The 22,237-nt window shown below is 39.6% G+C and overlaps 1 protein-coding gene across 2 annotated transcripts; it reads left to right on the top strand.

The window, feature by feature from the left end:
• The first annotated feature begins 1,116 nt into the window (after positions 1-1,116).
• On the top strand, positions 1,117-21,995 carry tnfrsf1a (tumor necrosis factor receptor superfamily, member 1a). 2 transcript variants are annotated; one of them, XM_061914908.1, is made up of 11 exons: positions 1,117-1,275; positions 4,975-5,049; positions 5,145-5,240; positions 5,343-5,451; positions 5,545-5,670; positions 10,138-10,293; positions 10,362-10,440; positions 13,133-13,188; positions 14,844-15,004; positions 16,597-16,723; positions 18,765-21,995. In XM_061914908.1, exons 3-11 carry the CDS (start codon positions 5,184-5,186, stop codon positions 19,070-19,072), a joined length of 1,179 nt encoding a protein of 392 aa, XP_061770892.1. In that variant the 5' UTR covers positions 1,117-1,275; positions 4,975-5,049; positions 5,145-5,183; the 3' UTR covers positions 19,073-21,995. The 2 variants fall into 2 exon arrangements, with proteins under 2 accessions (XP_061770892.1, XP_061770891.1); XM_061914907.1 differs by lacking the exon at positions 4,975-5,049.
• Positions 21,996-22,237: the final 242 nt, after the last annotated feature.

Here is a 22,237-nt window from a genome sequence, read left to right as displayed (position 1 = left end):
GTGCAGGCTTAAGAAGGGGTTGGAGAAAAAAAAATCTGAATGTGTGCGCATGCAGCAGAATTTGTGAAGGAGGGGCACAGAGAGAGAGACAGTGGATTGGTTGTTGATTAAGACATATTTGCTCAGCAGCAATACAGGTCACACTGAGGGTGGGCGTATAAACAACTTTATGACTGTTACAAATATGCGCCACACTGTGAACCCACACCCCAACAAGAATGACACATATTTTGGGAGAACATCAACACCGTAACACAACATAACAGTACAAATACCCAGAATCCTTTGCAGCGCTAACTCTTTCGGGACGCTACAATATACACCCCTTCTACTCAACCCCAATTACGTCACATCAAATATTCCACTTTGAAAAATAATTTTGGTGGAAGATTTTACATATTTTGTGTGTTTGCCATAAAAAAAGTTTTGTTTGTCAAAAAAGGGCGGAAAACAAACAAACAAAAAAACAACATACAAAATTAAAACATTTTGAAATGCGGTATAGATCTGAAATTGATGTAGAGATTTAAGCATTAAATATAAAATGTATGTATGCCCTGGCACTGTGGTCCCCAACCTCGGGGCCGCGGCCCTGTAACCGATTGGTACCGGGCCGCACAAGAAATAAAAAAACACAATTTATTTTATTTGATTTTATTTTTTTAATTATAAAATCAACATAAAAACACAATATATACATTATATATCAATATAGATCAATACAGTCTGCAGGGATACAGTCCGTAAGCACACATGATTGTATTTCTTTATGAAGTTATGAAGTATGTAAGTTAATTATTATTTGCAAAAAAAAAGAATCAAATATCTTGTCTTGGTAGTGCATTCAACTGAATATGGGTTGAAAATGAATTGCAAATCATTGTATTCTGTTTATATTTACATCTAACACAATTTCCCAACTCAGGTGGAAACGGGGTTTGTAAAATGAGTTTGAGACCCCTGTCTGAGAGATCAACAAGTTAATTGTAATTAATTTGTAATTTATTATATGTATATATTTTTTGTGTACTGTGTTTGCTTTGGGCCACAATCGATTTAAATGCCGTACTTTCGTAAATAAAAAAATAAAAAAAGTTCCTCGTGACGTCACTAGTTCACTACTTCCCGTTTGTCGCCGCCTCCTTGGCGGTGTCAGCGGGTTTGATCTTTCGTCCTGTCGCGTCTGTTCAAGCAGAACTTCTTGGTTTTTTCCTTCAGGGAACAAACTAGGACGAATCTTATCGATAAGATGTCCGGCGACCGGGCTTGTCCAAGGTAAGTGAGGCTTAAGAAGTTGGAAAAAGTGGACGTAATGACTTCAGCAGGGCAGTGAAGTTAGGAGCAAGTTTGTGTGAAACTCGCTGTCAGTAAAAGCAAACAAGAAGTCAATAATTGAGCTGACTTTTGCCTTTAAATATATCCGCCAGCATCTTTTTTATCGTCATTTAGTTGACTTCGGACGGCTTTTAAAGAAGCTACGGTTTTAAAAATCAGTGCGGATATAATATAACATTTTAATGCGTTATTTTACGTGTCCAAAATTGAAAAATATTTAAAAAAGTGCTTTAACTTAGCATTTATCCACAGTGTACTTTACAAATATATGAATATTGATGTTACATTAATTAGTGTGACGTTGTCCAATGTTTTTAAAAGTACTGCCATGCAAAGCTGTTTAAATGAAAAAACACATTAAAGGTAGCCTATCTTATTTTATTTTTTTTCAACATGTATTAATCAAGTTATATTGTCATAGTTTATCTAAGCATGAGTGTGACATGAATGTAAACCAGCATAGCCAGTTCCCCTTTCTGTCAAGCTCCTTAAGATTTCGTAACCAACAAAGTCCGGGTTCATTATGTGTGTTGTCTTCATAATGTTGTAAGCACAATACCAATGGGCGCAATTTGCAAATTTAATGTTAAATCAAAGTCAAATCAAGTCAAATGTTTATTGGATTCATCACTATACAGTGTACGTCCACGACTAAACTACTGACTAAACTACTACCACAACTTGGTTTACTATTTATAAAATATAATAATGTAGGGTTACCTGAAACTTGAAATAGGCCACCCGGCCTGAATCCACACTTCCCTCGCCAAACACCTTCATTTCCCAACCCTCAAGCTATTATTCTGTCCACTAAAGACGCTGAGATCAATATCCATGCTTTTGTTACGTCTCGTCTCGATTACTGTAACGTACTATTTTCGGGTCTCCCCTTGTCTAGCATTAAAAGATTACAGTTGCTACAAAATGCGGCTGCTAGACTTTTGACAAGAACAAGAAAGTTTGATCACATTACGCCTGTACTGTATATACCTTTATATACATATATACATACATATATACCTATACTGGCTCACCTGCACTGGCTTCCTGTGCACTTAAGATGTGACTTTAAGGTTTTACTACTTACGTATAAAATACTACACGGTCTAGCTCCATCCTATCTTGCCCATTGTATTGTACCATATGTCCCGGCAAGAAATCTGCGTTCAAAGGACTCCGGCTTATTAGTGATTCCCAAAGCCCAAAAAAAGTCTGCGGGCTATAGAGCGTTTTCCGTTCGGGCTCCAGTACTCCGGAATGCCCTCCCGGTAACAGTTCGAGATGCCACCTCAGTAGAAGCATTTAAGTCTCACCTTAAAACTCATTTGTATACTCTAGCCTTTAAATAGACTCCCTTTTTAGACCAGTTGATCTGCCGTTTATTTTCTTTTTCTCCTATGTCCCACTCTCCCTTGTGGAGGGGGTCTGGTCCAATCCGGTGGCCATGTACTGCTCACCTGTGTATCGGCTGGGGACATCTCTGCGCTGCTGATCCGCCTCCGCTTGGGATGGTTTCCTGCTGGCTCCGCTGTGAACGGGACTCTCGCTGCTGTGTTGGATCCGCTTTAGACTGGACTCTCGCGACTGTGTTGGATCCAATATGGATTGAACTTTCACAGTATCATGTTAGACCCGCTCGACATCTATTGCTTTCCTCCTCTCCAAGGTTCTCATAGTCATCATTGTCACAGACGTCCCACTGGGTGTGAGTTTTCCTTGCCCTTATGTGGGCCTACTGAGGATGTCGTAGTGGTTTGTGCAGCCCTTTGAGACACTAGTGATTTAGGGCTATATAAGTAAACATTGATTGATTGATAAATAGGCCTTGATGCCATCTACGCAGTGTTGGGAGACTGTTTTGCTGTTAGATCGCGTCCAAATTTGCAAAGTGCGCGAGATTGGTGAAATCCTTACAACACCAACCTGCAGGCAACGACCAAAGAGAAAACGATATATTACCTTTTTTTTTTACATCCAAAATGGGGTGAGAAATGATACAACCCACACTTTTTTTTGGCGGTTCGCAATTATTAGGGCTGCGAATCTTTGGGTGTCTCACGATTCGATTCAATATTGATTCTTGGGGTCGCGATTAGATTATATATCGATTTTTTTTTTTTGATTCAACGCGATTCTCGATTCAAAAACGATATTTTTCCGATTCAAAGCGGTTCGCAATTATTAGGGCTGCGAAGCTTTGGGTGTCCCACGATTCGATTCAATATCGATTCTTGGGGTCGCGATTCGATTATTTATCGATTTTTTTTTTTCGATTCAACGCGATTCTCGATTCAAAAACGATATTTTTCCGATTCAAAACGATTCTGTATTCATTCAATACATAGATTTCAGCACGATCTACCCCAGTCTGCTGACATGCTGGCAGAGTAGTAGATTTTGAAAAAAAAAAAAGCTTTTATTCCCAAATGGAATAAACAGTAGAAAATGGATGGATGGGAGGGCCGCACACTGTAAAATCGAAGAATGCGTTTGCTATTTTTTATTTTCAAAACCAATAAAATAGGTAGAATTGTTTTACCTATAGGGCTCCCCTCAAGTGTATGCCATTTTTGATCAAGAAAACATGTTTTTATGGCCAAAACACAAAATGTAAAAAAATCTCCCTCAAACAAGTTTTCAAAATGTAATTAGAGCCCCAAATAAGACAATAATTCACAACAATTTAGATTTTTATGGAGGTGTAAAAGTGTAAAAAAATGTATGACTTATTTTTAACACTTTTTATGTTGTTTTTATTTTTTTTCTTCCAAATAGTGTTTTTAGTATGTGTCACGGGCCGTTAAAAAATTAGCTGTGGGCCGCAAATACCCCCGGGCCGCACATTGGACACCTCTTCTGTACCGTAATCGTACATTTTGCTATAACTGTAAAAATGGTAAGTGAATGTATAAATCGCATTAAAATAGTACATGGATAAAATAATATTTTAGTTGGCAAAGCAGGGACACTAACCCGCAAGATAAGTAAATAGAACACTATGTAAAAAAAATGAATGCAAAATGCTACAGTATTGTTTATAGGGCTGCGAATCTTTTGCCCGATTGTAGCTGAGATAGGCACCAGTGCCCCCCGTGACAATAAGTGGCAGAAAATGGATGGATGGATGTAACAGCTGCAGCAAAAAACAAAAAGGGCAGCATAAAATAGACAGAAGATACAGGCAGAAAATATACATTATAAACAAAGAGAGGTAGCTAACATAGAAGCGGACATAGAAACATTTACAGAAATAAGGCATCGATAATATTTTTTTTTCCCCCTGGTCTCGTTACTACCGTTTAATTCTGCACCGGTGCCATTATTGAATCAAGTTTTTCCCCTATCCCTAGTAAAAATTAGCATTGAGTTGACCGTGGGGGGCCGCTCCGCAATATTGTGTCAATCATATGCACAGTGCTTGTGGAAATACAATGATAGTTGTGTTAAAAATCTGTCTGTGAATGTTCTGATCTTCTGATAAAATGGCAGCGATGTAGTGAGCACAATAGCTGCCTGTCGAAGTTATGACCTTCCTACAGCTGATGTCATATTGAGACAGAATCAAGAGCGCCTCTGCTGGTTCTAGCAATACAGTGCACTCCGTTTTGCCTTAATTGATCTACAATCAATTCCGCACAGACGGCGGATTTTTCGACGTTCAAGTCGAAGGAGTTGAGTCGAATTGGAATACTCTACTTTGCAACAACCAAAGAGGTGCTGTAGATTCATATAAATTGTCAAAATGGATTATTTATACATCAACCTGTTTATATTATGCATGTGTAAATCAAATTTATTTTGCTTGTAAGGACCCCCACCAATGGACTGAACTAAAGAGTAGGATCCTAATGGCGGGCAGCAGGCAAAGCAGGATGGCTGCGTATGGTGCCCTTCTGCTCATAGGGGTGGGTGCTTGATCTTGGATCTGGAGCATGAAATACACTTAAGGCACTTACTCTAGGAGAACAGAATGTTGTTTCACCAGCGCGTTGTAATTTGTTTTGCAGTGTGTGTTCACGCCTACTCTGGCGTTGAGCCCCACCCTCAAGGACAAAACGTGTCCTTATGGTGACTACCCCACTGAGGCGGGGATATGTTGTAACAAGTGCTCTCCAGGTGATTTGCATCCTCCTACGCACTAGCAATTATCATACCATTATCTTTTTTTTGGGTCGACTTCAAAGTTTTGACACTTTTCCTGTTGTTCAGGTTTTAAGCTTGTGCACATGTGCCACGCTGAGGGGATGAGGAGTAACTGCACGCCGTGTCCTGCAGATCAGTACATGGACCAGATGAACTATTCCCCCAAATGTATGCGATGCAAGCAATGCAAAGGTAAGGAGACATTCTTAATCGGTGTAAAGCTACTGTATGTACCGTATTTTCCGCACTATAAGGCGCACCGGATTATATGGCGCACCTTCAATGAATGGCCTATTTTAATATTTTGTTCATATATAAGGCGCGCCGCATTATAAGGCCCATAGAATAGATGCTACAGTAGAGGCTGGGGTTACGTTATGCATCCTTTAGATCAATCAATGTTTACTTATATAGCCCTAAATCACTAGTGTCTCAAAGGGCTGCACAAACCACTACGACATCCTCGGTAGGCCCACATAAGGGCAAGGAAAACTCACACCCAGTGGGACGCCGGTGACAATGATGACTATGAAAACCTTGGAGAGGAGGAAAGCAATAGATGTCGAGCGGGTCTAACATGATACTGTGAAAGTTCAATCCATAATGGATCCAACACAGTCGGGAGAGTCCAGTCCAAAGCGGATCCAACACAGCAGCGAGAGTCCCGTTCATAGCGGAGCCAGCAGGAAACCATCCCAAGCGGAGGCGGATCAGCAGCGCAGAGATGTCCCCAGCCGATACACAGGCAAGCAGTACATGGCCACCGGGTCGGACCGGACCCCCTCCACAAGGGAGAGTGAGACATAGGAGAAAAAGAAAAGAAACGGCAGATCAACTGGTCTAAAAAGGGAGTCTATTTAAAGGCTAGAGTATACAAATGAGTTTTAAGGTGAGACTTAAATGCTTCTACTGTGGTGGCATCTCAAACTTTTACCAGGAGGGCATTCCAGAGTACTGGAGCCCGAAATGAAAACGCTCTATAGCCCGCAGACTTTTTTTGGGCTTTGGGAATCACTAATAAGCCGGAGTCCTTTGAACGCAGATTTCTTGCCGGGACATATGGTACAATACATTCGGCAAGATAGGATGGAGCTAGACCGTGTAGTATTTTATACGTAAGTAGTAAAACCTTAAAGTCACATCTTAAGTGATAGATGGAGCTGTGCTAAAGGGAATGTCAACAAAACAGTCAGATAGGTCAGTCAAACTTTATTAATAGATTACAAACCAGCGTTCTGACAACTCCGTTCACTCCCAAAATGAATAAACAGCTGTTTTATTGTTTTCCCCGATTCAATAAACATGTAAAAACAGTCTGATACTGTTACGGTAAATCAAACGTTAGTGCAATCACAATACAGTAACACTGGAAATAGTACAAAGCAATAATATATCAATAACTCAACATTGCTCAAACGATAATGTCACACAACACGACACACAAAATAAACATGTAAAGCTCACTTTATTAAGTTATTCCTCATCCACGAATCCCTCAAATTCTTCTTCTTCAGTGTTCGAATCAAACAATTGGGCGAATACGGCATCCAAAATGCCCGGCTCCGTCTCGTCTAAGTCGTCATTAAAGGAGTCAGTGTCGCTGCTGTTAATGTTACCCACTCCTAATGGGTCCTCTGCTCCAGCCTGCAACGGAGTTCGGTTAGCCACTTTGGACAGGGGGATTCAAGTCCATGCTTCAGGTTCAGCAGACGAACACAGGTTCAACCTTGGAGGAATGCATAATGATCCTTCCGGGAGTGAGCCGGCACCTACGACACTCGCTCCTAAGTTGTGTTCCCTTAAGGTCCGGCTCTCATGATGGGGCCAGCACCAAAGTGAGAAAGTAAACCCACCACTGTTCACTGTTGTTGGAGACCCTCCAGGTTATGCCACTACAAATTTGTAGTGTGAATTGCTTGAATATAATAAACATTATTTTCATAGAGGTCAAGGACATGGTCAAGCCCCCCCTCTATGTGGCTTCCCCTTTTTTATAAGCCAGGCAGTAGTTCAGACTTATATCTAGGGTTTCACCTGTCCGTCATTCCTAACAGGCGTAACCTGAGTCCACTTATCAGCAGCCAGGCTCACATAAGGGATGAATATAGGCTGTCAGGCCCAAGTAGTAAGGCCGAATTTTGTTTTGACGGTGGTGTGGTGGAACGTGAAGAGGTAGTTCATCTACAGTCTAACGTGTGTCCTATGTTGACATCTCTCGCTGCTGTTCTATTCCCGTCTTCTACTGTGTGACTGATCGCCTTGAGTTTAAACTCGGCACGCCTCCCGCAGTCGTATATCCCAGCATGCACCGCACGCTTCTTCTTCTACGAGAGAAAATAAAGTAGGCGACTGCTTACTGTAGTTGCGAGACCTCTTGTGGCATGTTTAATTCGGACACTGAAGAAGAGGGATTCGTGGATGAGAAATGATTCATTAAAGTGAGCTTTACATGTTTATTTTGTGTGTTGTGTTGTGTTGTGTGACATTAACGTTTGAGTAACGTTGAGTTATTGATATATTGTTATTGCTCTGCACTATTTCAAGACGTCGTTAATGGAGTCAGTGTCGCTTGCTGTTGTCTAGCAGTTCAGTGACAATTCCTGCTTTCCTGAAATCACGTCTCTCAATAGGAGCCATTTAGGGGTCTTTACATAAACACACAAATGGAAATGAAACGTCACGGCCTGGCGCAGTCATATATCCCAGCATGCACCGCGCACTTCTTCGGCGGCTGCTTACCGTAGTCGTGAGACCTATTGTGGCTCAATATTGGTTCATATATAAGGTGCACCGGATTATAAGGCGCACTGTCAGCTTTTGAGAAAATTTTCGGTTTTTAGTTGCGCCTTGTAGTGCGGAAAATACGGTAATAGTGTTACACTGAAATAGCAGCCTGGGTGTCATGTTCTGCAGTAACTTGGCTGGATGTGGTTACAAGGGGTGGTTGTTAGGGGTGGACATGTAATTGGTGGACCAACCAGGACACCTTCCATTAGAAATAGCATCAGCTATTGTTTAGATTTATGTGCAATGTTTTTACTTTATTTTTTATTTTTTACGCACTAAATGAGATATACAACTCGAGACTTGCGACGGGGGGGAATCCGGCCCATAGCTGCTGCCACCAGGGGCGCTGCTCAGTTTTCCGTCATATCAAATGGGGTGAAGTGACAAAGTCGCAGGATGTGTGGGGTGGGGTGAGAGGCCATTTCATCAATTCCCTTGTTCAGTCTTTGGAGAGCAGTGCAAAAAGAGGCTCTACTGTAAGACAGTTAGGGCAAGACAAAACAAAGAAGCAAATAGGAGAGGGAAGGGAAAATGTCCGCCCTCGATGAGTAACAGAGAGAAAAAAATGCATCTACTGATGTAATCTGCTAAATGTAATGCATTGAAAAGTTGTTGTCGATAGGAAAAAAAGGCCAAATAAAATTCAGGGAACTTGGAGAATAAGCAGGGATGCTCCTGGCAAAATTAAGACCCTAAATAGAATTTATTTTGATCCCTCCTACACACTGTATTTACAAACAATTTTCACAATATTTAATCAACTTGAAATGATAAAATCGTTTTTTAAATCAAACTTGAATTTAATTTTCAAAAAACAAAAACACAAAATAAATAAATTGCTCATAATAAAAAAAAATTGCAAAATAACAAATTCAACATAGTAAAACATAAATTTGCATATTTTCCTAAGACATCTGCGACCGGGATTTGATCCCAATTTGTTTGTTTACGAGCCCACAGGGCTGCCTCTGGCTAAATTGTTGCCCTAGGCCTAATTTTATTTGAAGGCCCCCCTCTTTCTATTACGAAAATAATTCACAGTTTATGTGAACCAATATTCATACATTTTTTAATGGAAATGTACTTTAATTTGAAGCATATGTTGTACGAAAACGAAATCAAAGTGAATACATTTTTCAGTAATTATTTTCTAGTAAAAAATAATAATTGTATTATCTTATAAATGATAAACCTTGTTTCGCCAGCCCCGACCGGGATTTGAACCCAGTACCTTTTTTCTTCAATCAATCAATCAATCAATCAATCAATCAATGTTTATTTATACAGCCCTAAATCACTAGTCTCTCAAAGGGCTGCACAAATCACAATAACATCCTGGGTAGATATGCACTATTTATTCGCACCCCGACAGCCATTGGGGATATTTAATAGCATATTGCAATGGTATTCTTATTAGTGACAGAGCAGTAAGCAGTCGGGAATAAATTAGTTAAATTTACTATGAAGCACCCTGTCATTCATTTTCCATGTTTTTCGGCATGCGAAATGAGGCCCGCCCACGAACCCTATGCACAGCGTGTGATCTGCTTTTAGGGAGGGGTGGCCCTGAAAAGGAAAAAAGTGTCAGATTTTAGAAGTTTACTCAACTTCAGAGAATACCAGGTGTCAATGGAGGGAATGCTGTATTTTTATACAGATGGTAAATATAGTGACACACTTGGTGGTTTCTGTTAGGGTTAATTAGGCGCCACTCATGTGATTCTATTTGAGCGGTGGTATTTACTTTTTAATTGAATGATGAGAGGAGGCTAGCAAGTTCAGTATGTTTTAACCACAAGGGGAGCCCAAGAAGCAATCAATTCTTGGCAATTCTTTCTGAATGTTTACATCGATTGTCATTGCTCCCTGCAGAGTCAAAGCAAGAAGTACAAGAGTCCAAATGTGAAAGACACAGAGACACTATCTGCCGCTGCAAGGACGGCTATTACCAATTCACCATCGACTCCGAGACGACCGAGTGTCGCCGATGTTCGCAGTGCGGCCTCGACGAGAAGGCAGTCCAAATATGTACGTTTTCTTAACAGTGGAATTGATCTCTTCCTCCTTTTGTCTGCTTAAGAATTGTTTTTGTGCAGGCACACCGAAAACCAACACGGTATGCAAGTGCAAGGAGAACTACCACCGAGTGAAAAGGAAGTGTGAGCCATGCAAGAAGTGAGTGTGTGTCTAAAAAGGGCGGCGTTTGTCCCCTCGTAACTGAGACGTTTGACGGGGAAGTGGTTTTGTTGAACCGAAACTCACATTTGCTCAATCTTTCCACCAGCGACAGGAGAAGAGAGAAGTCCGTTGATTCTAATTATGGCTTTCTTGACGGTTCGCGCATTTACTTGACATACTGCCTCCCGCTAATCCTGAAAATAAATACTAATCCTTACATTTTGTTATGTATTCTAGACAATATCTAATACAGTGCACAGTCAATTATAAAATAAATGCGCGTAAATAAATGTTTTTGAAGTGCTGTCAACCTTTCAAATGGTCATGGCTGACACATGCCTTTTTTTTGTGGCTGGGCAGCTTTGCTTGAGTTATATGAAATTGCTCGCTGTATTTACGTGATAGTTAAAACTGTGAAAATGTAAAATATTATTTTTGTATTATTGAATAGTTTGGGGATGTTCGGATCAGGGTGTTATTCTGTCGATTCCGATAACGATCTTCCATGAGTGAAAAGGGCCGATACCAAAAAGGGCCATTTATTAACTGTACATTTTCCCAAATATGTATGGCGAGTGCTATTAACAGTGAAACAATATCAACACAATATTTAAACTTGTTTCTTATTGTCTTTCATTACATACAATGGTTTGATCAAAACAAAGTCAATAGTAAACAATAATTAAACAAAAGTAAAAACTACTGTCTATAATCTCTTTAGTTTGTAAACATGAAAACAGAAATTTAGACTTATTGAAGCACTTTTTTCTTGTGTTATTTCAAGCTTGCTTATCAGTTAGGATGTCTGCTCCTTGCTACAGCTTACAGTGTGAAGCATGATTAGCCTCGCACTCCACTGATGATTATACTTGATAATGATACTTGGTAATGGTACTGAATATACAAAGAAATGTAGTTGATTTGCCACAGTGGAGGTGATTATATCAACTAAGCTGATTACCGCCTCTTATAATCGAGTGACTAAAAATAGATAAAGTATCAGTCAAAGGTGATTGACATTAATTTTGAAAGGCATCAATCGGCACGGGACAATCTCGCATTTTTTTTTTACAAAAATCATCTGATACTGAATTGAACGGCACCTTCTTAGTTATAATTTTTATATTACATAAATTACACAAGTTTTTATTATATTTTGTAATTATACATTTGTTCATTATATTTTTTGTAATAATTGTCTGCGTAGCTCTATATAACATTACATTAACTTTGTTAATTATTGATTTGTTTCAAATACAAATTTAGGAGTGTCAAACTTGTTTTAATTGATGTCATTGCAGCCACCTTGTGCCACAGTGAATATATATGAATATAATTGTACAATAGCTTCATGACATTATTACACAATCTCATATGCATTTAAGATATTTTTTTCTGTAACAAATAAATGGATCATTTTTTTATAAATCACAAGTCAGGTTGACAAGAAGATGTGTGGAGTATCTTGTTACATGATCAGATAAGGAAAATACAATACATGTTATTTTTTGCCAAATTTGAAAGAACAAACACATTTATCAAGAAAGAAAAAGTGTTGCATTGACACACATTATTTCCAGGCTTTTGCTGGCTGCATATCATGAACCTGGCAAATCTGGGCCCCCTTCCTTAAGTTTGACATCTGTAATAAACATTAAAAGAGCACTTGGGTCCATACAGTCTATTGTGTTTGCTGTTCTGCCATAATTTTAATATAAAATACTGCTACTGGTTAAAAAATATATACTTTTGAAGCTGACTTAAACTGAGATATACAAAAAAGGGGACAAACTTGCTAACGTGATTTCGTGATACCTCAATTTACAAGCACATTGCGCTTCATGACAAGTTGTAACTAAAAACACTTGAATCTCAAGTCACCTCCAACCATTGGAATTAATTGAAATCTATTTAAACCATGCTTGGCCCTCCCCAAACACCACCTTTTTTATAAAAATAAAACAAATTTTTAGATTTTTAAAATATTCTTTGAAAAACAATGCAATACAACTACAGTAGTTTTTTGAAATAATGTACTAATATTGTACAACATTTACATATGAGCGGCTTCTCTGTTCTATAACAATAGGAACGGTTATTGTTGTTTATGTTGCACATGAAGGTCTTTGAGCGACAGACTGGAGAGCAGAGTTGACAGAAAGCTGTGGTTGCGTACCAAATACATTGCTTGATTGTCCAATTTGTAGAGTCTGGACTAGGCGGAACAAAATAAAGCATGTCAAAGACTGGTTAGGTTGCTTCTTCTTATTTTCATGGATAAATGTACACCTTTTGAAGTTTTTGGCTGCAATGCGCGCAGGCTGTCTGCCACTTGTTTGATGAGAACTCGTTTAACCAGGAAGACATGGTTGCTTCTCTGATTCGGTTATCGTTTCTTCTCCTTCGCTTTTTTTTTTCTCAGTTCCGCTTGGCAAGATTGTTTTGTTCTGTGGACAGTCACCGCGTCCACGAGGAGACTTGTAACTCAAATTATGCTCGCAACTTAAAGCATCATAAAAAGCCGTAAGACAACACATAACTAAAAATACTCGTAAGTAGTACTTGTAAATTGTGGTACCACTGTAGTGACTTTAATTACTACTATTACTTTCCAATTGAGCCCAGGTCACAGTATGAATATTTAAATCATTTTATGATCTCAAAAACAAAACACTTCTTCTCTCCACAGTTGCACAACAGATTGCGAACATCTCTGCAAGTTGCTTCCTTCCCACAATCCTACAGGTGAGCACATAAGCCACAAAATTGTCTGTAAAACTAATTGATAATGTAAGATTTATTCTCCTCAGTGCATCATAAGTGAATCTTCAGGGATAAAGTCAGACATGTTAATATACATAATATACACACATGTTAAAAAAAGGCACTTTCATTTCATTTGTAACCATTAAAAAACAATCTATTAAAGGTGTGGTTCAGTTGGTGAAGTGGCCGTGCCAGAAACCTGAGGGTTCCTAGTTCGATCCCGGCTTCCACCATCCTCGTCACGTCCGCTGTGTCCTTGAGCAAGACACTTCACCCTTGCTCAAGGGTGTATGTGTGAGTGGGTGAATGTGGAAATATCGTCAAAAGTGCTTCGAGTACCTTGAAGGTGGAAAAGTGCTATACAAGTATAACCCATTTAAATATATTCATAATAAAAAAACAACTAACAAATAATGGTAAAAATATACAGTATATTTATGGAAATTAATACATCCAAAAATATGTATTTAATTTAGTTACATCAAAAATGTTTTTTCAAATATTAGATAAAACATTTTTTTTTAATAATACATTCATTTTTGCCTAAAAGTCCAGTCCAATCTAGTGTATAGTGGTGTAGATCTGCACTGCATCACACAGTATTTGGCTGCATTGATGCCACCGTCTGTCTTTAAATTAAGAAACTAACTTTTCTGCGTAAACTGATAGAGGGGAATCAAGGTGAAGGGGTATGCGGGGCTTTTGTAAAGTTTGAAGATTTCTTTGTCATTTAAAGGGGACCAATTATGCAAAAATAACTTTTCTTACCTGCTGGTACGAGGCATGGCAGAGATATTTATAAAACAATCTTGACGTCATTCATACTTCCTCCAAATGAGCTGTTTGGAATTTGCTCTATTTTGTGACAGTTTCTGACCTGTGACATCATCGAATTATCCACATATGGTATAAACTTACCCAATGTTCTTAAAGCCATAGCAGTCTGCACTGTAGTCAATAAGTTCCTTCTTTTTGGCTACTCTCTTGCTATGTGGCAGACTGTCTCGTACAGGGACATGCACCCTCCGCTATTGCCAATTCTAATAAAAAGTAGCGTAGAGTTCGAACTTATATCTGTCTGTAAACTTGCAATGGAAGGGCTAAAAAGTACAACCTGCGAGACGGGGAGAAGACTGTCAAAGTAGGGCTACATAAATAAGACGGCCCACAAAACGGTGCATCCTGAAGAGACGGTTAGAAAGCAGCTTGAAAACCTGCTGTAAATAATAATCTATTCAACTTTTTGACGGAAGAACAACCGTGGACTACAAGGAAGTGTTTTAAATGTAAAAAAAGTAATAATGATAATAATTTGACCTCTTTAAATATGTGGGTTATGAAATTAAACAATGACAATCAATGTTAAGAAAAAATAAATGTTGAGGTGTAGGTGCCCACCATCATGAAAAACTTTTATCAACTCTAAAGGCAATGTAATAATTCATATTTTATTTATAACTGTTAAAAAAAGCAAAGGTTTCAAAACAAAATATAAAAACTTTCGTAAAAATGGCTATGGTATTAAAACTGCATTATGCTGCAGTTTATTGCAGTATTCCTACTTGTCACACAAATGTAAACAAAAAAAGTTCCCCATGGTAAAACTAATAACAAACTATATCTTTGTCTTATAGTTTTGGAGGAGCGACAAAACGGATTCTTCATCAACGTACTAGCTGGAGTGGTGGCTGCGGCCTTTATCCTGCTCATGCTGGTCTTCTACGTGACCTACATCACCACCAAACGCTGTAACGAAAAGACGACCGTGGCCCCTCCGTTAGAGCTATCTGATGAGGTATAGTTAGTTTAGGGTCTGCTGCAAGTACACCATTCACATTTCAATTAGTGTAATGATAGCTTCTCAAGGAACAATACGATCGACGACACTTGTGTATCCCCAAGAAATGACGCTACCACCCAAATGCTCAACTGTAGGCAAAACAGTTATTTTATTACTGTCTATTTTACACGATAACGACTGACTAATTTTCAGTAAATAGTAAATCTATAGTGCTAATCTAGATGGACACAGACTACTCTAGCAGTACATCCATTTCTGTTGTATTGGCCTTTGAGATGATACACTGTATTGTTGCTGCAATAATGTGCTCAAAGCACTCAGATAATGTATGTGTATATGCTAGGGCTGGGCAACCATTAAACATTTTAATCGAAGTTAATTGCACTATTTCTCCGATTAATCGCGATTTACTGCATTGTATACACAAAGCCCAATAATGAATTCAAAAGTAGTGTGTAGTGCACCTTTATTGGAATATTCTCCCACATGAACAAAAGCGCCAAAACATTTGTTGTGCAAACACAATTTAAATCAGTCCTTGTTAAACAGTAGCAGTTAAATAGCATATTTTATGAAAATCAACTCAAAAAATGTAAATACAAACATTTAAGCTTATTGCCACTGCCAGGGTATTTAAGTTATCCTGTTTGTTATGGAAAATAAATATAATCTACATACAAATCTCTGAGCCACAATCATAACATCTGAACAGGCAATTTCTGAGGTAACAGCAGAAACATTTTTTCTATCAGGGATCTTATGTTTAAAAAACCTATATTATAGGTAGTGGGCTGTTTTAGGGAATTTTTGATCAAATTATCCGTAGTAGCAATATTAATAATGTTGTGTTTATTCTGCGTAGTGCACTTAAAATAATTATGACCATATCTAGGAATTGATATGATGGGAATTTTTCGATTGTTTGCTTGGTGCTTTGATAAACTGAACGCATCATATACATGGTACTATATTGTGATGTTATGAGCCAGGGAAATAAAGAACTACCCTACCCAGCATGCAACAGGAGTGAGGAGCATGTATAGGTTGTGTCGCCATGACGGCATCTTGTATGTTGTGATATGCACGCTCTGAAAGCAAACGTTAAGAACTCAGCCAACACTCCTGGTCTGCATTATTCATAAATAGACAGACAACACATATACTCCGCTGCTTCACAGGCCGCTGGATGTAGCCGGCAAAGTATTCCCATGCTAGCTAGCCGCTCTAGCAAGCACGCCTCATTCAGTCCAAAACGGCCCGATTTATCCACATCCAGAATTGTCTGGCGGTCGTAAGTGATCCCGGAGTGACCACGCTGTAAGCCAGCCATGAAATTTGCAGAATTGTCCGGTATTTTTGCCAAATGTTCCATCTTTACCAAGAGCCCCTCGATGCCGAAGTACATCCGGGAGATGCCATCTTGTTAAGAAAAGGCGTTAACAAAATAAAAGCATGTAAACAACATACGCAAATGTGCGATGAAATAATTGTCGGCGTTAATAGATTGATGAGTTAACGCGTAATTAACGCATTAATTTGCCCACCCCTAATATATATATAACATATCATGTTGTGGTTGCATCTAGGTGCAAATCCTGGTTAAGAAGACAGAAGAATCAAGCAGCAACAGCGACAACATGGCTGTTCCTCAGGCCACTGTCGTTGAAATGGACCCCTCCAAGTTGCCTGACTGTGTCCCTCTGGAAGTAAAGTGTGAGTGATTTTGGACAATAGTACATTTTTACATTAAAGTCCTACTGAAAGCCACTACTAGCGACCACGCAGTCTGATAGTTTATATATCAATGATGAAATATTAACATTGCAACACATGCCAATACGGCCGCTTTAGTTTACTGAATTGCAATTTTAAATGTCCCGCGAAGTATCCTGCTGAAAACATGGCGGAATAATGACGCGTGCGCGTGACGTCACCGGTGGTAGCGGACATGTTTTTCTAGCCCGATCCAAGCTCTAAGTAGTCTGCTTTAATCGCATAATTACACAGTATTCAGGGCATCTGTGTTGCTGAATCTTTTGCAATTTGTTCAATTAATAATGGAGATTACAAAGAAGAAAGATGTTGGTGGAAAGCGGTGTATTGCAGCCGGCAGTAGCCACACAAACACAGCCAGTGTTTCTTTGTTTAAATTCCCTAAAGATGACGATGAAGCTTTAATATGGAACAGAGCGGTCAAGCGAACATGGTTCTCTACCACATGTCAACCGGCAGGTTTCGGTGAGAAAACTGTGGTATTAGGTCAGCGCTTACCGTAGACATGAGCGGAGCTTGTGTCGTTCCTCCTGCAGCTGTCAAAGAGGCAGCTGCGACTTTCTTGGCTCCTCCGTGGCTTCACTCAGAGACACTGGCGGTCACCACACCCCTCCGACTTTCAGGTATGACTATATAATCTCACTAAAACACTAGTAACACAATAAGCAGATAAGGGATTTTCCAAAATGATCCTAGTAAATGTGTCTAACATCTGAATCGCTCCCACTGCCCTCATCTTTTTTTTTTTTTTCTTCTCGTCCTTCACTCTCACTATCCTCATCCACAAATCTTTCATCCTCGCTCAAATTAATGGGAAAATTGCTGCTTTCTCGGTCCGAATTGCTGTAGCTGCTGGTGTCCGTGATTGTAAACAGTGTGAGGATGAGAGAAGCTCTACAACCCGTGACGTCACGCGCACATCGTCTGCTACTTCCGGTACAGGCAAGGCTTTTTTATTTGCGACCAAAAGTTGCAAACTTTATCGTCGATGTTCTCTACTAAATCCTTTCAGCAAAAATATCACAAAATGATCAAGTATGACACAGAATGGACCTGCTATCCCCGTTTAAATAAGAAAATCTCATTTCAGTAGGCCTTTAATTTGTTTTTAGCGACACCTAGTGGTCACAACAATAGATTTAAAAAAAGCGCATGACATGGTAAGTTAATTGACATGGAGATGTTTGTTGTTCAATACTTTGTAATACTCTTCTGCCTTGGATACTTTGTATGTGTAAGTAATATGCAACTATATTTGATTCCCGTTTATATTAACAAATGTGTTTTAGACTGCAGTGTAGTTCCGTTATGGACGTGTTATGTGAGTCTAACTTGTGTGCTATTGCGTGCTTAGGTGTTGTGTAGTTGCTAGCTCCCAGTAGCCTATAGCTACCATGTTTACCTTTTATGTAAATGACTTCACTAGAATACAAGAAACGAGCAACCTTGTGTGTTTGTTGGAAGACATTTCGATGTTACCTGGCTGATGCAGGAGTGCTTGTATCGTTTCGATGTTACCTGGCTGATGCAGGAGTGCTTGTATCGTAGATTTTAGAAGCAAGTCAATATCACGCAATACTTATTTTGTTTTTTTTTGCTAATATCGGGCTGATATCAGTATCTGATAACATTTTGATTGATTGATTGAAACTTTTATTAGTAAATTGCAGAGTAAAGCACATATTCCATGCAATTGACCACTAAATGGTAAAACCCGAATACGTTTTTCAACTTGTTTAAGTCGCGGTCCACGTTAATCAATTCATTGTATAACTTCTGCAAACAACTTCAAGCAATTTCTCAGTCAGTTCACAACTTCACATTGATTAACAGCTTCAGGTAACATGTTGATTAGTTTGAGTGCATTGAATTGTGTACGTCTTATTATTCCAAAGGCAAGTATAGGCAGTGGAAGTGATGAGTTTGAATGTATTTTACTTTCCATCCTTTATATCACATCTATTCTTTCTTGTCTCACCAGTCGGCGACCTCATTAACATACTGCTGGAGATGGTTCCCGTGAGTCAGGTCAGGCAGCTCGTGCGTTCCCTCGGCGTGTCGGACATCGTCATCGACAGGGCTTTGCAGGACCACTGTTTCAGCATCAGGGAGGCTCACTACCAGATGTTCCGAGCGTGGGCCGAGATGAGCCCACTAAGTGGCAGCGGCAGTGGAGGTCGCAGCGGAATGCTGCACTCGGCAAAACTACAGGAGCTGCTGCACACTCTCAGAAAGATGCATCTGGGAAGGACGGCCGAGGAGCTGGAGAGAGTGTACAGCATTCAGTAGCACTCTCTTGTGTGCCAAGTGGAAATATTTTGGAAAAAAAACCTACCTGAATCCAAGGTTTTGTTCTCTGTGCTGAACTCAATGACATACTGGGAGATTAGTCCAAGATAGACGCAGTTGATGCACGCGGATCAAGGCGGCCTTTGTGTACAAATGAGCTCTCTACCTCTCAGCCTGGAATGGATTTAAAATACTGAGAGAGATCAAATGTCTCAGGACACTACTGGATTTAAAGCTGGACTAAGCTGAGCAGAGCGAACATGAAATGAGCTTAAAGTAACATACAGTGAAAACAAAAATGTGTTTTTTAGTAACTCACTTTTATTTGGTGAATGTGAATCTTTTGGCTGGAAATGACAAAAGAAGAGATATTAATTTAATCTTTGTTTTTATACCAACAACATGGGCTCGGGCTTCACGGTGGCAGAGGGGTTAGTGCGTCTGCCTCACAATACGAAGGTCCTGCAGTCCTGGGTTCAAATCCAGGCTCGGGATCTTTCTGTGTGGAGTTTGCATGTTCTCCCCGTGAATGCGTGGGTTCCCTCCGGGTACTCCGGCTTCCTCCCACTTCCAAAGACATGCACCTGGGGATAGGCCCCTCCCACCTCCAAAGACATGCACCTGGGGATAGGCCCCTCCCACTTCCAAAGACATGCACCTGGGGATAGGTTGATTGGCAACACTAAATTGGCCCTAGTGTGTGAATGTTGTCTGTCTATCTGTGTTGGCCCTGCGATGAGGTGGCGACTTGTCCAGGGTGTACCCCGCCTTCCGCCCGATTGTAGCTGAGATAGGCGCCAGCGCCCCCCGTGACCCCGAAAGGGAATAAGCGGTAAAAAATGGATGGATGGATGGAACATGGGCTCGTCCTCTCCTGTTTTGAATGTATTGAAGACTAGAACGTTGTAGTTTAGCGCCGTTTAACCCAAAGCTGTCAAACTGTAGTAAAGTAAATACAAAAGATATTTTTAGGTTTAAAAAAGGTACACATACACTAACTGTATATGTTTCACTTTTGCATCTCACTGCACATAAATGTGGTGCGTTCAAGGACCATTGCTTAAAGTTAGAAAGAGATGTCACTCGTTTTTAAAGATGAGGTGGCTTAAACCCCAGCAAATGCACTAGTAGTATCCATCCATCCATCCATTTCCTACCGCTTATTCCATTTGGGGTCGCCGGTGCCTATCTCAGCTACAATCGGGCAGAAGGCGGCGTACACCCTGGACAAGTCGCCACCTCATCGCAGGGACAACAATATCATAATAATGATTTATTATTATGATTTGGCTGCGATGAGGTGACGACTTGTCCAGGGTGTTCGCCGCCTTCTGCCCGATTGTAGCTGAGATAGGCACCAGCGACCCCAAATGGAATAAGCGGTACAAAATGGATGGATGGATGGATGGATTATGATTTGGCTAACGAGTAAAACACTATAAACTCTTTCACAGTTGTCTCCTACCGTAAACACACTGTCCATGTTCGTTGGTGTGGATTTTTGTTGACAAAAATGCACACTGATTGGCTTTTTTTCTTAGAAGAAACAATGCTCCTGTCAAATAAGCAATCTGTGTTAGCAGACAAGACAATCACTTTTCTGTGTTGTTGTCGCCGAAAACAAATCGTTTTCCACACTTTTTGTTGCCTTACTAGTAAGTAAAGCTGCTCTTAGACGAGGGGTCGGGAACCTTTTTGGGCGAGAGAGCCGTGAAAGACAAATATTTTAAAATGTATTTCCATGAGAGCCATATAATATTTTTCAACACTGAATACAATTAAATGTGTGCATTTTTAAGTAAGACCAACATTTTTAGAGAATAAGTCTCTTATTCTTTTTAATAACGTTGTTATTGGAGCAGTACATCTCGGTTGGTAGAGTGGCCGTGCCAGCAACTTGAGGGCTCCAGGTTCAACCCCCGCCTCCGCCATCCTAGTCACTGCCATTGTGTCCTTGGGCAAGACACTTTACCCACCTGCTCCCCAGTGCCACCCACACTGCTTTAAATGTAACTTAGATATTGGGTTTCACTATGTAAAGCGCTTTGAGTCACTAGAGAAAAAGCGCTATATAAATATAATTCACTTCACAATATAATTTACTTATTCTAAAGCTAACCAATAATAAATATAATACTTCTTACCATTAATGCAACTTCTTGAACAGGTGCGATAGAAAATGGATGGTTGGATTAAAATGCATGAGAATGTCTTGTCTTTTGAACGTTATTTTTAACACTGTGATTACCAGCGGAATTATTCATTACTTATCGTGTTAAGCAATGTCAGCTAAGATTTATCTGAGACAGATGCAGTCATCAAAAGAACCACATCTGGCTCTAGAGCCATAGGTTCCCTACCCCTGTCTTAGACCATCAAATGCCACCCTCAGAAAAAACAAATGATGCACAAGCCACAATTAAAAAAAAAAAAAAAAAATGCTAAAAACAAATCCAGTTTCAATGCGTGCATGTTATATGCTACGCTATGCTAACTTTTTTCGTCACTTTCCTTACAGCATGGTCCTGCTCACTCTTTGTAATGTTCTTTGATTGATTGATACTTTTATTAGTAGATTGCACAGTACAGTACATATTCCGTACAATTGACCACTAAATGGTAACACCCCAATACGTTTTTCAACTTGTTTAAGTCGGGGTCCACGTTAATCAATTCATGATGCACATTCCGTTTTTAGAATTTTAAAAAGTATGTTGGGACATAGTAATCCTGTTCCTATCCTTTTTACTGAAAGAAGCTAAAAAGTTCCAGGATCCTTTTCGAATGATGCATTACCTAAGAATTTTCAGGAAAAAAAAAATCATGTCAATGCAAAAAGGGACATAGAGGATTGCCACTTTATTTCCAGCTAGAAGGTATCCATTCTACACATAAAAATAAACTCATCTCTACAGACTATGAATCGTTTTGGGGTTAATTGTGGGTCTCAAATGTTCATTACTTTGGTTGGAAGTTTTTTTCTCGTATCAAACGCAGAGCAATATGATGCAGTACTTGGTTGCAAACAGCAGAGGCGCTGTTGTTTCAGTCTCAACATGCAGTTTTCCCGCTATAGCAAAGCATTGTTCTGCTTGGTAAAACAGTAAGAGTTCGGAACATGCGAACAGAGATTTTACGATTACCAAACATATTTTCTTCTCTACA

This window comes from Nerophis ophidion, linkage group LG11 (genome assembly GCF_033978795.1).
Source record: "Nerophis ophidion isolate RoL-2023_Sa linkage group LG11, RoL_Noph_v1.0, whole genome shotgun sequence".
Lineage (NCBI taxonomy): Eukaryota > Metazoa > Chordata > Actinopteri > Syngnathiformes > Syngnathidae > Nerophis > Nerophis ophidion.
This window is presented reverse-complemented; position numbering and strand designations above follow the sequence as displayed.

Bases quoted from the DNA above. Each gene is read 5' to 3' on its own strand.
- tnfrsf1a (XM_061914907.1), top strand. From the start codon at position 5,184: ATGGCGGGCAGCAGGCAAAGCAGGATGGCTGCGTATGGTGCCCTTCTG. The intron at 5,452-5,544 runs GTGATTTGCATC...CCTGTTGTTCAG, and splicing joins TTGTAACAAGTGCTCTCCAG to GTTTTAAGCTTGTGCACATG. The intron at 13,189-14,843 runs GTGAGCACATAA...TTTGTCTTATAG, and splicing joins TCCTTCCCACAATCCTACAG to TTTTGGAGGAGCGACAAAAC.